The sequence below is a fragment of the Sipha flava genome, unplaced genomic scaffold (assembly GCF_003268045.1).
Source record: "Sipha flava isolate LNK unplaced genomic scaffold, YSA_version1 38_pilon_pilon, whole genome shotgun sequence".
NCBI lineage: Eukaryota > Metazoa > Arthropoda > Insecta > Hemiptera > Aphididae > Sipha > Sipha flava.
Window position 1 is genome coordinate 921,343 of NW_020273099.1, and position 18,287 is coordinate 939,629.

At 27.6% G+C, this 18,287-nt stretch overlaps 2 protein-coding genes across 3 annotated transcripts in view; one reads left to right on the forward strand and one right to left on the reverse strand.

Moving 5' to 3' along the window:
• The window catches only part of LOC112688329 (sodium-dependent serotonin transporter), a 35,939-nt gene extending 24,794 nt beyond the window's left edge, over positions 1–11,145 (forward strand). Inside the window, exons 9-12 of one of the 2 annotated variants that reach the window (XM_025561482.1) lie at positions 509–654; positions 6,325–6,525; positions 7,343–7,513; positions 9,033–9,137. In XM_025561482.1, coding sequence (XP_025417267.1) covers positions 509–654; positions 6,325–6,525; positions 7,343–7,513; positions 9,033–9,137 — 623 coding nt within the window. Of the gene's footprint in view, positions 1–508; positions 655–6,324; positions 6,526–7,342; positions 7,514–9,032 lie in introns of both variants that reach the window. The other variant, XM_025561483.1, reaches the window with a different exon arrangement.
• Positions 11,146–13,282: 2,137 nt separating this feature from the next.
• LOC112688409 lies at positions 13,283–14,846 on the reverse strand. Its single transcript, XM_025561574.1, has 2 exons — positions 14,440–14,846; positions 13,283–13,735 (listed from the first exon to the last, which is right to left on the reverse strand). Exons 1-2 carry the CDS (start codon positions 14,513–14,515, stop codon positions 13,344–13,346), a joined length of 468 nt encoding a protein of 155 aa, XP_025417359.1. The 5' UTR covers positions 14,516–14,846; the 3' UTR covers positions 13,283–13,343.
• Positions 14,847–18,287: the final 3,441 nt, after the last annotated feature.

Sequence of the window (18,287 nt, forward strand, 5' to 3'; positions counted from 1 at the left end):
TCAAACTTACAAATTAGAAATAATTTCTAAATAAATAATATAATATAACTTACAGTAAAATCAGAAAATCAATGATCTGTCACTGACTTATGAATACAAATTTAATAACACATAACCCAACACCACTAAATTTATTGCATTGCCCAAACACTTACTATAATTAAATTTGAACAATATTAAAATAAATAATTTAATTTTAATTAAATTTTTTTTTTTAGGAATTGACTAACTATTGATTCTTAGACGGTTAATCATACATTATTTTTTTTTTTTTGGGTTCGAAATATAATTGTATTATAGTCTTAGTAAGCTTTCACAAAATGTTTAACTTACCAATGCCCTATCTATAACTAATGAGAAATGAGAGATTTATTTGTTTTTATTTTTCTATACAGTAAAATAATTTGTTGCTTAATATATATAATTGAATAAATAATTTATGTATATTTGTTACGTTAAAATTAAAATTACTTGTTGTTAATAGAACGGATTATTTATTGCGTTATAGGTTTGGACAGTACATTTGGTGGTTTAGAGGCAATCATAACTGGTCTTTGTGATGAATACCCAAATGTATTAAAAAGACATCGAGAATTGTTTGTTGCTGGCTTAGTAGCAGTAATTTATATACTATCGTTACCAACTACTACATATGTAAGAAACAATATTTATATTTTATTTTTTATTCAATAATTATTATTTAAAAATTTATTTTCCGAGCATATTGCTTATATTATCCTAAAGATCTATTACTTATATAAACAAAATTATTGGGTATATAGATAAAACAAATATTTTAAATCAAAATTAAATCCTTAACGTTATACCAGTAGATGGGTTTAAATATGAATAATAATTTAATTATTATTCATATTGAATTAAAATGATAAACTTGAATTAAGGGTATTAAATTTTGTATTAAACTTTATATTAATTTAGGGTTAGGTTAGTACTCCTTTCAAATAGTATTTCTTATTCAAATTATTCATGATACTATATGAATGCAATACAATATTATCTGAGATTTAGAGAACTTATTATTATTAAAACCAAGAAAAACTAATCTGAAAATGACAGATCCAAACACAAATATTTGTATAAATAAATAAAAATAATCAGAATTTTAGTGAACGTTAGTCTTCCTTTTGTTCTCAAAAAGTCTATAAATCTTCACGTGATATTGACTTATTATACGACTATAAAAAATAATAATATCTCCCTGGCAGTGGCGTACATTCGATCTTGCTCTGGGGAGGGTTTAACAAAAATAATCATTATCTTTTTTTTTTCGTTGTACAGATAAATAAGATAAATAACTGCTATAAACAGTTATTATTTTATACAACTATTTTACCAATTTACAATTTACTTTTACATTACAGTAAATTAATAGCTATTGGAATATAAAAACAACATAGTTAACAAAACTTTTCAAACACCTATCAATATCATTATTCAATTATCATAATATTTGTATAGTTGTATATTTTAAGTTCAAAACGTAATAATGAAACTACGAATATATTACACGTCATCAATAATAAAACAATTTTCTTTTTTTTTCGTTTTTTTTGACCCTGGGGGGGGTTTAAACCCAGAAACCCTCTCCGTATGTACGCTACTACACCCTGGTACTATAATATTTTTTATATCTACAGTTATACTATAAGAAATCAATTAATCAAACAAAAGAAAAATATTTAAAAAACTATGTGTGAAAAATATTATACTATAATAATTATCTATTTATGTATATAATAACTACTTATTACATAAAATACACTGAACTTTAACTTTAATTATGTAACGATACTATAATACTTAGAACTACGTATAATACTCTTTTGTATTGCAATAATGTATACTATATATAACTTGAAATTATTCTAGATAAGAGGTGATTAACAATAATAAAAAAAAAACTAAAAAAATATGGTTGAAATTCTTTATTTTAAGAAGCTAATAATATATTTATTTAATTTTTGTATCTCACAAAAAACTTATAAGCAATTAACATGAACTACAATAATGCATAATGCACTTAAGTTTAATATTACTGGAATGTGTACTGTATAATGACTATTATAATTCTATTCACTACAATGAAAATGCTTTTAACTTAATTTTATTTCTATATATTTTATTAACTTTTATACCAACTCATAATTCTAACCTTATACCATAGTTAATCTTGTTTTATGCTCACATTATTCACGGTGATCTATTTTTATGGTTGTTAAATTAGACATTGTAGAGTTATAACATTTTTAAACTTAATGAGCTTTGAACAACTTCATCATTAAAATTTGAGTACGGATATACGTTTAAATTTATATATATAAAATAGTTTTATTAATTATACGATTAATATAAAATATATGAATAATGCTAATTTATTAAAAAATCATATTTTAGATAAATCGTTTGTTTGATGTTATCAGATTTTTTTAAACAGATTATTTTCGTTTAACAAAATTATTATTTGTACTGTTTTTGATGTTTATGAAGAATGTTTAGTATTTAAAAGAAACATGATCTTAATTAAATATCAGCTAATCTGAAAAGTATTATTATACTCTCATATTATACTTTAAACGATAAAAAATATAATTATAATTATATTTATGAATTTATTTTTAAAATTTTGTATACGTCATGTCTTAAACATAATCGGTATGCACCTAACCTAACAACATTCTACACAATATTTGATGTATTAGTTTATTCTGGTTGTATAATTTGATAAAGAATATTTAAAAAAAAAAACTATTAACATATATTTGATATTAATGTTAGTAAATTTGTATTAAATCGTGAAAAAATCTCTAGATGCAAAAAAATGTAGGAAATATCTAAAATTATTAAGTATAATTATTCGTAAGTAATAAAAGAGTAAACTTTATAACTTTAAACTAATTCTATGTACGTATATATTATTTATCAAATAAATGTTAAATGTGCAGTAATTTTAAAATTTCATTCTGTAAAACTTAAACCAAAATCTATAGTTTATTATATTATGTACATATATATATAGAATTTGAGCGTTTGAGCAAATGAGAAATGCAACTTTAGCAGTGGCAATAAAATTTAATTATATTACAATAAAAATTAACATAAATATTATAAAAATAATAACAATATTTTTGTAGTGGTATAATTTATTAGAGTTGATTTTCAAAAACTAATTATAATATTAAAAATTTAGATGTGATTTTATATTCTATCTATTAAGACGTTACCGTTATTTTTATGTTTTGAGCAAAATTTACTTCAAAAATCACTTAAATAAAATCTGTTTTATATAAGAATTTAATAAAAAAGTTTTAACCAACAACATAAATTCAAATGCTTAAATAACAAAATCAATGTTGTGTGTTTTTATCAATGTCTATATCGATTAATAATTTTTCTGCTTACATTTAAAGGGTAACAACTTCATGGATTATTTTAACCTCCTTCCCTTCTTCCCCAGACCAAAAGTTCTGGTTTTTGATGTAGTATTTACTTTTATCATTGTTACGGGATCAAGGAAAATTAGTTGTCAATTGTCATTAGATATTTTCAAAGGATATTCAACCATACATTATTATATCTATTCTTCACTCCTACAAAATGCTTTAATCGAATCCCAACCGAAAGCTGTTATACCCACTAATCATTCGTTTATTTTATCAGCAACAGATCGTCCATTGGGCGGCTGTTGAACTTTCGGAAAACGGGAATGCTTTTAACGTTTGCAGGATAGGCCGGCAAAGTGGCAAGAGAGTAATAAAACGAATGTCGTGTTTCGTGGATGCTAGTCGAAAGACCTGGCTTGTTGAATTAAATTTGATAGGTCAAAAGTCACTGGTGGATGGTCATTAATTTTCACCAAATGTGTACTCAACCGATCCGCTAATGGCCAGCATTAGATACTTCAACTGAATGCTTAATACGGTGTTGCACACAGTAATAGCCAAACGCGAAGAACGAAGCAATATGCCAACATACGGCCATTGATGCCATGGGTTAAAATTGTCTAATAAAGTATGTACTTAGGTGTGGAGTAGGTTGGATAATACAAAATAGGTACTTAAATGTATTTTTTCGACAGAAATAATAACAATAAATGATGACGAACAGGCGGAACATTTTCCTAAACGATTTTTTCTACATAGAAACTAAGTGCACGCACGACGAACGACGACATGTTTTTACGCTTATTCTTTAACGGTGTTTTTAATTTTAAGCAGCTGAAAATGTATTATTTTTTTCCAAATGTTCTACGACATTTAGCCATGATAACAGAAAATCACTAGACTCTATAATATGACTTTTCCAAAAAACATTTTTGTCGTAGTTATATTTATATGCCTGTATTGTCGTTTTACCTGAGCTGCGAAGAAAGAAATCCCCGGGCAGGAAAGTAGTACATATGATCCACAATTTGAACTGTCCGTATTGAGCTTTATCGATTACATATTTCAGAAATTTTTCAAAAATTCATCAAATAAAGATAATTTTACCCCCTCCCTTTCTCGTCGGACCTATATTTAGCACTTAACGTGTGCTTCATTATTTTACTATGGTAGCGATCAAAATCAAGAATTAGTAGCATTATCTTGATTAAAAAAACCTGTCGAAATTCAATAAGTACAGGTCGAAGTTGAACAGCATCACAGATGTGAATAATTTTGTTGAAAAAATACACATGACTTTTATTATTTTAGTTAAAATATACACTACAGAATTTAGCTGACTAAATTGCATTAGTGACTAAAATAAATAATGAAAAATTTTCAAATTGAAATGTTTCAATACACGCAAATAGAGTTGTTACGTTTAATTTTTTTTTTTTTTAAAATTTCATGTTTTGTTTAATTGTTTTTTAAACGTTTTAAAAAATGTTAAAAACAAATAGTTCCCGATCTGTGATTAACAGGCAGTATCTTATGAAGCACCGAAGAACAACACACATGCTTACTAGAGATGCTCGATAAATTCCATATCAATAATATTATATATTGTACGATATGGTGATATAATATAAGTACTTAGTAATAACTCGTAACTGGAGACGGAACTAGGAATTTTTAAGCCCAAGGAAAATTTTAAAATTTCGCCTTATCATAGAACAAGAATCAAATGCTAAAATGTTTACTAATAATTAGCATACAATCATACTTATCGAGTTTTAAATACCTTTTCATTAAAAAATTATATAATATCAAATTAGTAGTCAATAATAGATTATATACTAACAAAAATTACACCCTCTAAATATTTATACTTGGGGATTAATTCCCGTCTTCCTCCCCTAGAATCATCCCGGCTCGTAACATAAATATTTTAAAAAAATTTAAAACTATATTTTTAATATTTTCTATATTCTAATTCCTCCTAAGTTCCTAGATGTATAATACATATTTCATAGTTGTAACGTTAAGTATATTATTATTATTTAAATATTAGTGTAAAACACTGACATAAATAACATAAGTTATAAACATTTTAAATAATATTTATGATGTTTCAAATTCATTTTTTTAAACAGTTTTAAAAATGTTGATTAAAAACCTTTGTTTTAAACATAAGAACTCTATACGCAAACCTTTACTCTGAATCTAGACAATTTCGATAATAATTATAAAATATACTGGATCACATTTTAATGTTTAGATTAATAATGATAAGAGATTTTACAGTCGAATGTAAGTACTTTTTTTTTAATTGTTAAATAGCAGTACATCCAAAGTCATCATAAAAACCACCATAAATTATGTTACTATGAGTATTGAACGAGTAGCTACAAATAAACCACAGGTTTTTAGTTCTAGTTAATTCATAAACAAATAATTTAATAAAATGTATAAAAATACATTAAAATTATGGTTATGAAACAAAAAAGAACTATGTAAAACACAGTTACAAGAAATTGAGAATGTTTTCACAATTTTCAACAAATTTGTTTTATTTTTTTTATTTCACGTATAAAAAGGAGTATATTTTTTATAAAATTCACAGTGGAGAGTTTATTCATTGTTTAGCTTTATAATTAATTAGTTAGTTAAAATATCATAATAATTTGTTGTAGCACGTATAAAAAGTGTGTTTAAATTTAATTTTCGATGTCGACCTAAAGCACTTGAAATTGTTTTTAAGTTTAAACTTAGAAAGGAATTAAAATTAAAACATAAACAACTGGTATTTTTTTTAAGTACGTTTATAATTAGTTCGTTTACATTGCATTTAACACGTTTTGGACTTAATGAGTAAATATTATATTATCACTTGAAATCAATTTCATCGGATGAACCGAAATAATATTAAATTTATTTTTAGGGTGGAGTTTACTTAATTACATTGCTGAACGTATTTGGACCAGGGATCGCCATATTGTTTGTAGTGTTTGTCGAGGCGGCAGCGGTTTGTTGGGTGTATGGTGTAGATCGATTTGCAAATGATATTGAAATGATGATCGGACATAGACCTGGTTTATTTTGGAGATTGTGTTGGTGTTACATTAGTCCGGCATTTTTATTGGTAAGCTTATAGATCATTTTAATCATAGTAACATTCATAAATTAAATTTACAATAAATTTTACAACTCAAGAAAAATATTTAAGGTTTTTATTATATGAGCTTAGGTTAAGTTTACTATTCATTTTATATTCACAAACAAAATAAATGTTCTCAAAAAAAAAAAGAAAAAAAAAGAAATAGAAACTGGAATTATTGATTTAGAATATAATTTTTCTCCTGAGTATTGTTAAGAAGTAAGGGTTTAATAGAATATCATGTATTTTTGTATAATATATTTTATTTTAAAACAAATATTCTCTGCATATATTGCATTATATCCTTCAGAATAATTCGTAATTTTTTTACGTATTTTTATTTAACATTTGAAGTACTATTTATTACTTTAGTGGTATTCCTAGGAAAAGTAAATAATTTTATAAACATTTCAACTTCTGTTTTTCTATAGATGATTTTTTAAATTTAATTACGTTTTATACTGCTTAATATTTAAATATTAATGTTTAACTATTAGTTAAACAACTTAAAATTATTAGCTAGCTTTGAATACAACTTTTTTTACTTTCAATTATATTCATTATATAAATATCTAATCATCCGTTTATTATTATTTATAACTTTATTTACTTTCAAACTATGATTTAAAGTGTAACAGGAATATCAAACTATTTAAATATTTAAATTAAAAATTATTTTAAGTTATCGATTTATTAAATTATTTATAACCTTATTAATTATGTCTTGCACCATGAAATAAACGTCAATTACAATTATAATAAAGGTGTTGTAAACATTTAAAGAATAGTGTACGCCTTTCAGTTGATTTTTGTATTCTCAATACTGGGATATAAAGATATGATGGCAGGTGGAAGCTATGTTTATCCAGATTGGAGCATTAACATGGGCTGGTTGATGACTGCGTCTTCGACCATGTGCATACCAGCATACTTCATATATAAAGTATGCAAAACACCCGGGCCGTTTATGCAGGTTAGTCTAAGAGTTTTAATTTTACCTATAAGGGTCGTATAATATTACAACAGTATAAATATTGTGTAAAGTTAAAATATACTCTAATAATAATTACGGGTATAACTCGTTTGCGCACAAAAGCACATTTTCCTTTTCACTTAATATAAGCTCAGGGTTATCTGTTTTCCACAAGCGTGATTAAAAATGTGTATTTTTTTGTTTTTAATATATGTATCACTATACTATTCATCAGTAGTTATTATAGTCTGTTTCTGTTAGTTCTGATATTATTATTATATTTTTATTTATTTATTATATTTAATAATATTTACTATATTAATTTTGAACGGTGGAATTTAAGTCTGATTCATTCGTATAATTTAAATGATTAATACTTGATGTATGTGTGGATGAGCAATGGAGAACTATTATAATGCTGAAAATGTAAAAAAACTTTCTGTATAGCAAGATTAGTATTTTGAATGTCCGCAAAGATATAATATTAATTTTGTAATGATTTATAAAATTACCAAAAAAATCCATTTTAATAAAACAGTCAACTGAGCTTGCCATGAGTAAACTCTTTTTGGAGAATCTATACTTAGAGTTGCTAAGTAGTGCTTCAATATATTTCATCTGGGAGAGCTATTGAAATATTTAGAGGCTAATCCCCCGAAACCCCCCAACTATTTGCACTTATGCATATACTCGTTTATATATATATTATTCGATACAATATTATATATATTACACATTAATGGAGTAGACAAAAGAAAAACGACATTGGTTAGGATTTTTAACAAAATATCCATTTATCTAAGGTAACACGATATCTGAAGAACGCTCTACAATTATAATAGATAAATTATAATAGGATGTGTTAGCGGTTTCACATTTAATTATTAATTTTCAAATTTCCGAATGTTGCGTTTTTACTACGTTTTTTTGAAGCTCTGTTCGTTGTTATTTTCCTGTCGTGAATTATAATATTTTGTCAATACTCGGGGTCAACATTTATGCAAGGGCGTTCGTACGTTGTAGAATACGTTGTGTTGTGTGTACGAAAAAAACGCTGGTGCCACTGGTTGCGAATTAGCGATGGTGACCGCCTGCGGATGCACAAATCGTGGACGGGGCAGAGCTAGGAACGATAACAACAGAATCATAAGGAGTGTAACGTGCGAGTATATCACAGGTGGGACGCCTGGATCCCATTTGAAAATCGGGTGGGTGGATGGTATTCGTTGGTATTACTATTTTACGAGTATTCCTACTAAACCACCGCCCAGTAAAACGACCGTGGCCGCGTGGTGTTCTCCCCACAGTGGGCCGAATAGCGAGTCCCTTCGCTATTCTCCCCACAGTGGGCCGAATAGCGAGTTCCTTCGCGAAACATATATTATTTGAAGGTGACTGGAGGAGGGAGTGATGGAAATTAATTTTGTTTCCGCGCGGAAAAAGGGTTCTGCACATCACTGATTATGACCATAATATTACTTAGCTGATAAACGATCGTACTGTCGTGTGTGTTGCGCAGCGAATAAAATTGGCCATGAGACCAGAGGACCCGGAACCGGACGACCGGAGCATCGTAGCGGCCGCCGTACACGATGTCGGCGGAGGCGGCGGCACGCACGTCTGACTCGAATGGCTTGTCTGACGCGCGTACAACCGTCGGCCCGGCCCGACCGGACCGGACCGGACCGGTCATCACCGCAACAACATACAACAGCAATTACACCGAAAACGCGTAACCACGGTTTGTCTGCGACCGAGTGCTCGCAATACCACCCGGACAAACGTCGTCGCACCTGCCGTACGCAACATTACCGAAACACACATTCACCGAAACCATTAGACAGGTTGGCCGAACCGTAAACCGTACCCGATTGGCTAACCAGACCCGTCAATAGGTCTACGGGCCGTACCAGCCGTTGCCCACCACCACCCTTTAACCACCATGCTCACCTCCGCCTGTATCATGTTATGTAATAATAGGTACGAGTGTACAACGATCTCCCGTTGTAGCGTAACCCTTATCCCTTTGCCGGGATACACATATTCTGTTGTAGCGTCAACAAATTTTTCCACCGGCCGATTGTACTCATCTCTGACTACGATGATCCTCCTACCCCTTGCATCATATATTTAGGTCTAAACTGTATTTCACTTGATCGACAAAATTCTCATCGCCAACCCATAACTCACCGCAGCCACCCCCCACCTTAAATTGCTAGTGCTATTGCACCACTCGATGACTTTTGAGGGCGTCACTGCTGCGTATCACCAAGTTTCTGGCAACGTGAACTCTGTTCAGCCAAAGACGGAACCCGCAACGGGCCCAAGACGTTAGTGCACACTGCTGAAGACGACGTCAATGTATCCGAAATATTATGATTTCAACCCGATTCGTAGTGCCGTAGCTTTCATGTACGCTGTCCGGAGTTTTTTTTTTACTTTTCGTTTTATACGTAACTCCCACTGGCCCTAGCCCGAGCCTTCAGCCTATCCTCTGACCTGTCAGACGCTTGTTTCCTATACTAGTCGTTGTATTGTCGTTACCCATCGGCGCGCCGATAAATACTGCCACCAAAGGACGCAGCGACCCGATTGCTTTTCTGTAATAATATTGTTATAATAAATAATACTAACGAAATGGCTGCATTGTTTGCGTACACAAGTTGTGCACGATGCGTATCGTACGCATTGTATTCCGTATTTATTTAGTCGCACATAGATAATTAATTAATAATTTCATACTAGTATTACGTATAGTAATCGTCGAAAATTAATGCAATCAAACATCGATCCGACGTATCCTATCACATATTCGCAATTTTGCTTGTAGCATATATTATAATGTAAATGTACAATGAATAGTTGTTATTATCTACTGAATATGATTTCGTCGAAACGTGTGGGCGTATAGCCCTTTTTGCGTATCTATATTATTCGTACATAGATTATGTAGAGATAGGTTTATAAGTCATAATAATTATAATAATTGTCTTATGAAACAAAATGTTCTGATCAATATGTTATAATAATTTATATTATTACCATCTGATGTGTTGTACAAACAAATATAATAATATGTATTGATATTATAATATGTAAATTGATTTTTATTTGTATTTGTACCTTTTTTTATGTTATTATTATGTTTTGTACGTAATTTATCAAGCGTTAACTATTAGTCAATGAATACCCGCCAATGGTTCATAATATGTAGTTATTATATAGGTATACTAATAATCGTTTAGTCCAGGTTATATGATACCTGTAGGAATTTCAATACTATAATATGTTATTTTGATATTATAATAAGTACTTATCGTATTTCAGTAGCATAATTATCGTTATTTGAAAATGTATTTTTGTGTTGAATAATATTATGTTTTTTAGCTTAAGTACATCGCCACTGGTGTATGTATGTGTGTTTATTGTATGTACATTACCTGCTGCGTTTAGGCTATACATTTTTATTTTTTTTTCTATAATATTATACAGTTTTAGAATCTTTAACGCCTAATATGTACGTTACCGTATAGTGATAGCTTTCAGTGGTATCCAAAAATGAGTTTTTTTCAAATTTTGTTCGTACACATTTAAATTAAATTCGAACACCATATTATAATAATTTAACATACGTTCGTAATATATACTTTCCTTTTTTTAAAAATACAATCATAATAGCATCATTATTATTTTCTTGAATATTACTATTAGTTACTTTTAATATTATTATTATTATTATTGATGTAATAGTTACCAATAACTTAATTGTTATGATGTTCAGTCATATTCTAAGACTCAGGTGAATGTTAAATTAATACTACTAAAATAAAACTTAAGTAATAATAATTTTACTTCGAGTAAAAACTAAAATAAATATTTTATGTTTTTAAATTAACTAATTTTATTTAAAAGTTAACTAAAATTGATTGAAATAAAAAACTAATAGATGTCTACACATCATATCATATACAATCAATAAAAATTAAAAATATATGAGGTTTTTTAAAATCATTAAATTAAAAGTACACTGTCATACATATAAATTTAAAAATTCTCCTTGCGAAAACCAAATTTAGTCCAATCATTTTTTCTTCAAATATAAGCAAAAAATATATAAGTTTTAATATCTTAAGCCTAACGTTTTTTCAAATGTTATAAATTATACTCCATACATTAAGATTATTCAAAATATTGTATTAATTATTAATTATTTGTATAAGGTATTATAGCTATTATAATTTAATAAATTTTAACTGTCATATAATTATACCTATTAATGTATCGTACATTAATAATTAAATTTAGTATAGTCAAACAATTATATTAATTGATACTCATTAAATTATATAATTATGGTCTGACACTTATCTAATATATATTATTAATATTATACTAACAATCATTTTTCATATTTCCAAGTGTAATAAAAATATTACATTTTAATTTAAAATATAATAATAAGGCTTGACGATAGCTTGTAAACGATTTTAATCAATTGCTAAATTATTATATAATAAATAATATGTTTTCAAATTGTCTTTTTATTAAATAAATATATATTATAGTTGATTAGACTATGAATTGAAAAACAAATTTGAATAATTTCTTAGTGATTATGTTTTTCAAAATTGTTAAAAATCATAATTGAACGCTTAGGCGTTAATTGGGGGGGGGAGACAAGAGGGGGCAATTGTCCCTCCTGAAATAAATAATGAGGGGCGGTGCCCCCTCTGATATTTAAAATATCTTGTTTTAAAATAAGTTCAAAACAGCTGGTTATAACTATTATTATATAATTTTTTTTTTAAATCTTAATTTTCAATATTTGCTTATCTAACATAATGTTAGAAAATGAATAATTTTTTATAATAATATATAGATAGTAAAGCGACATTTAGCCGCGGACAGGGTTAAACTAGGCCACCGTGGCTTTAGGGCATGCCCCGGTGGGCTGCTGTAATTTTGGTTAAATAAAATTACTTGGATTTTTTATTTTTTATTTAATGTGTCTATCTTCTGTTCTTAAAATAAAATAAAAAATATCGCTTTATAATACGACATTACTAATGGATACAGTGACACAGAATTAGATAACTCGAAATTTGAATATTGAACATATTTAAAATGTAGCGATAGGCCGATTGATAATAATAATTTTATCACAATATTTATAAATAGAAAAATTGTAGGAAATTCGAATACAAAAATTGTATACAATATTTTAATCATACGATACAGTCCCTTTTTTTTTGTGAATCCCGACACAAAGTGTGTAGTCCGAAACTGCAAGTATGCACTACAGGATTCGAGAAGTGTTTACCTATTAAATACTAATAAATAAGACTATTATGAAGGTGTTTTTCAGGAAGTCAGTTTAAGCAAGATAGCTGATAAGTAGGGCTTGGATGTTTATGCACTTAAAACTACTGTAATATGCATACATTTATGCATTAAAAAATTACCAAAATATGCAATCAAAATATGCGCTAAAAATGATAAAATATTCATTTTTAGCCAATAAAAATACCAAAATATGCACAAAAAATATTTTACAATTCATAAAATAAAAATATAATATTTTTATTACCTAGTAGTTATTTTTATATATTATTTTTTTTACTACAAATTAAAATACATTTTTTAAATTTACATAGCGTTTTATTTACATTAATTTACAGTATTATTTATTATTTATTAATTATTACATTATTAGCGTTACACTGTGCTAATTAATGTGTAAAAAATTAAAATGTTTTTAATTTGCTCAAATTTATAACTGCATCTGTTATCGGAAAGTAAATTTTTGTAGCATGAAAAACTTCATTCTACATCAACTGATGTTATTGATGAATGCATATTTGATGAATGCAAGATCCTTAACCTTCAAATCTTCTTCTATTCCTTCCATAGTATCAACTTCACTGGAATGTATTTTCGAAATTTGTACCAAAGTTTTAAATTCTTTATTTTTTTCAATTACATTCTGAAATTTGTCGTAAATTTCTTTTCCCACTTTTTCATTAGCCATTTTGAGGGTTTCTCTGGTATAATTGACAACATTAATTGATTCAAACAAAGTTAATCCAGATGATTCTAATTTAGTTATTTTGACTGGTAAAAATCTAAAGTTGGACCGAATGAATGTTAAGTTTGGGCCTAAATTTGGTTCAGCCATAATGCTAATTCTTTTTTCGATTGAAACTGCGTCATCTGAGTTTAATTCTGAAAATACATTTTGTATAGTTGTAAAATTATCAGAGTAGTAAAATTCCGCTTCTAACCATGTTCCCCGACGTGTTATTATAGGCACTGGAGGTAGAAGAATACCAGAGACTTCTGTTTTAAAAATCTCTAAACGTGATGGTGCTTTCAATAATACTTTTTTAATGTTTGACACAAGTCTACAAGTCTACATTATTAAATTTTCCACGAATTGTTTCCGCTACTCTATCATGTGCATATGCAAGACAGGTGACGTGCACCATTTTTGAATAAAGCGATTTAAACGGATTGGCAGCAATTATTCACTTATATATGGGGTGGCATCAGTAACAAATAAATGAACATCATCGTGCACGATTTGTCATGACAAATGCCTTCTGGCCGTAAAAGAAACATGGATTGATCAAAAACTTTACTAATTGTAAAGTAATTTGTTTTATCTAACTCTTCAGAGTTCAATAAATACAATTTACCCGGCGTATTTTTATAAAGAATACCAATAATCACGTTTGCTACGTAGCGGCCTTCGTAATCTGTTATTTCATCTATAGAAACTAATATTTTTTTGCCAATGATATCATTCCTAATTTTTTTAATTGATTCTTCATAACAATCAGATAATAATTGTTGCGTAAAGTTGACTCTTCTGGTATTTCTTTACCTGTATATTTTGTTAAAAAATTACAAAATATTTTATAATTTACTTTGTGGAAGGAATATTGGCTCCAAGAAACGCTCTGCACATATCCATGTAAAATGATGATTTTTTACCGACCACATTGCAAATTAGTTGTTGTGACTGAGTTTGTTTCTGTCGATCAGCTGTGCGGTTATGTTTGGCTGTCTTCAAGTGTTGTTCGAAGGTAAAACGACGTTCGGATCCAACTTTAATTTCACACACTTTACAATACAAAACCGTACCATCCGTAGAAAAAACATAATTTCCAAACTCGTCTACAAAACTTTTAAGACGAACTGAACAAAACGACTTACATTTCGGCATTTTTAAATAAAAGTAAAACTAACTGCGAAAAAATATAAATAATAATAGGTACTCTTAACGACAGACATGGAAACATGGCGATTAAAATCGTACCAATATGTCGCTTGGTCTTCGCCACATAATCATGACATGAAGTGTATACAAAATTCTATTATTAGATCGTTATCTAATAAATATTCCGGACAAGCACAGTATAAAAATACCTAATAAGGAACATTATTTATATTTTACGTTAAATTGTTTTGAAATATGAATTTATATTTTTAAAATCCAAAAATATGTATTTAAAATAAAAAATCACTAAATATACAAAAATATGCAAAATAAAAATAGCATTATTTTATTCAGTAGAACATGAATCAAATTTGTATCCAGGTCTGCAATTAATTGGATAAATAGAAAAAATATGCAATTTCATAAACATCCTAGCTCTACAGATGAGGAATAAAATATATCTATTATATTTTAAGTTATATATCCCACATTAAAATTAATAATTTATAAACAGTTTTCAGATTTATACTAGACAAAAGTATATTTTCAGTTTAAAAAATAATATCAGATTGGTTTTTAGTTTAACTTATTATAATATGCAATTCGATTAAAAAAAATATCACTAAAAATTATTACTGACATTGTACTAAAAATTATAATCATATGGAAGGGGGTAGAGAGGAGCCATGTATCATATCATTGTATATTAAAAAATGTGTAGAACGAATTTTTATGAAAAATAGGGACTGATACGACGTACCGTTCGCGTTTGTTCAAACATTTAACCAAAAGAAAATGTTGGTATGGGTAGACACGGTCGTGCAAGGTATGCGATAGCGAAATTGTTTTTCGATAATAATAATTTTTATAAGATTTATTAAACTTTTATTTAAAAATATTTTAATAGTTTTGACATTCAGTCAATAACAAGTCTATTACTAGTTTTCAACCTTTCTGTTGACTTCAAGTCAATTATTACCGGTTAAAAACAATATGTTCTAACTCAGTGGTCGGCAACCTTAATGGACCTTTGGGCCATATTCACAAATTAAAAATGGTTCTAGGGTCAGACAGTATAAAAAATTTATATGATATTCAATGACATTTACTATTTTTTGAAATTTACTGCCGGCCACATAAAAGAGATATTAGTGGCCGACCCCACTGTTCTAACTCAATTAAAATTAAATGTATGAACATATTTAAATCAAATAATTTTTTATGGTGTACAATTTATCTTAATAAGTAGGTCATTATATCAATATTATAGATAAGATATATTATGCGTAAACTAGATTTATTTAAGGTATAACATTAAATCTGAAAATATTCAAATGTGCTTGTGTGTATATTGTTTTTTGAGTTAAGAAAATAAATTTTCAGTTAAACAATAATTTGATTAGGTACCTACCTATTGATAAAGTTCCATTGAGGCCGTTCAAAATTATTTTGCCCAGGCCGAGCTATAGAGCTAGTCCAATCCTGGACGCGGACACCCTTTTCGTTAGATATGTAATGATATATTTGCCCACCCCCTCTAATAAATTTCAAAGTTACGCACATGATTGAACGGATTATTCTTATTTGTAGCAGCAATGAATTAAAACTGCCATTACAACCGCTATGGATCAATATTTCTAAGCTTAGCTTCTAAAGAAAAAGTATTTTCATAAATTAAAATTGAAAGTCTCTTAGATAATCAGGAAAGATGTGTTATCTTTACCTCAGCTTTTTAAAACAATTTTTTGAATTAGCTGTTTTCAAGTAATTTTTTAATAGTAGAAACAGTCGCTTCAGCAAGATTAATAACTTTTTTCGAGTAAAAGTCAACTATTTGCAAAAGTTAACATTACGGTAAACTATGAAAATAATAACATATAAAAAATGATGTAACTTTTAATATTTAAGTAATCAGATTTTACAGAAAATTATAGTTTTATATTTTAGATTCTATATTATGGATATTGTATCTTGTAAACTATGTTGCAATTATGAAGCCATTGCCGAATTTAGCTATGGCACACGAGTGGAATGCAACGGGTCTTTAAGCTCTAAAATTTTGAAACCAAAATTGAAAATTGTCTATTTTGTATATTTATATGCTTTTTTATAATTTACCTAATAATTAAGGTATTTAAATTTCATTTTTTTAGTTACATATTTAATAAAACAACATGTATAAAATAAATATACAAGCGTTATGTTAAGAACCGTTTTTTTAAGGGCCCTTAATTTAATATTTCCATCCAGGCCTCCTGAAACTTGGATCCAGCACTGGACGCAGTAGCCTGTGTAAAATAGTGGCTAGCCATGTTATCATATAACTTGGTATCTGTCATATCATCATTTGATGTAAGATTGTAAAATAAATAAACTATTATAATAATCAATTGGGAAGGGGTTGAAATTCATACCCCCCTCTTGAGCATGCTGATAATAAACTTAGTCAATGAGTCTGAATCAAAATAATAACTTTTTTAATAAATAAGGTTTTATAGTTAACACAAGTATAAAATATAATTTTTTCAACTATAAATTGGCAGTATAACATTAAAGAATAAAACATAGTCAAGGAAAATTAAAACAACATTGTAATCAACAAAATAATTTTATTAATAACACATAGGTATATATTAATTTTATAATTAAAATTTGAAAGGAAATAATATTGGAATTAATTAAATTAAAATGATTGACTTTAAAATTAACAAATAAAACATCCTAGGGTAGGTAAATAAACTTAATAAAATTGTAAAATAATAATAATAGGTATTTAAAAATAATTGTAATCAAATAATCCGAAAATTAACAATTTGCAACAAATAATATTGTAGTTAGAAATATAAATACTGTTGGATATGGTTCATTGAGCCATGCAAGAAACATTCATAAAATTGATTTGTCCATTAAATATAAGCACCAAAATCAAATTAAGAATATCATAATTAAATCAGGTACAAATTTGGCTCAAAAAGAAATAACAAAAAAACTGATATGATTATTGACGCATTTCACAAAATATGTTAATGTGATATGTTAAATAATCTGGTGATACTATGTGATGATGTGATTTCAGTTTTTAAACAATCATTCAGTGCAATACATTTTATAACTCGATGTTTTAAAGAAAATAATAAATATATACACTAAATAAAATTGATTGAAAAAAAGTATTTTCGAAACCAACAAACCATCAATAAGTACGTATAATCAAGAAAAGAAGAAAAAAATGTACCAATGTTTTCAGCAATATAATATTACTCTTATCTTTAGTTATGTATAAATGTATTAATTCATTTATTGAAGTATATTTTTATAACATGTACATTACACACCTCTTATTAATGAATGATTTTAAATGATAAGTAACACACTTTTAAGGACTTTTAAAAATTCACCACATTGATAATTTAGTAAATATAGACCATTTTTTTAATCAATTAAAATATTATTTGTTAAGCGATATAAGTAAATCGCCTTATTATGATCATATTTCAATTAATAAGAGTCCCACAACCATTAAATTAAAAAAAACATTATAAATAGGAAACATCT

Excerpts from the sequence above, each read along its gene's own strand:
- LOC112688409 (XM_025561574.1), bottom strand. The coding sequence starts at position 14,515 with ATGTGGTCGGTAAAAAATCATCATTTTACATGGATATGTGCAGAGCGT. Across the intron at positions 13,736-14,439 it reads GCCAATATTCCTTCCACAAA|AATTAAACTCAGATGACGCA; the intron begins GTAAATTATAAA and ends ATGTATTTTCAG.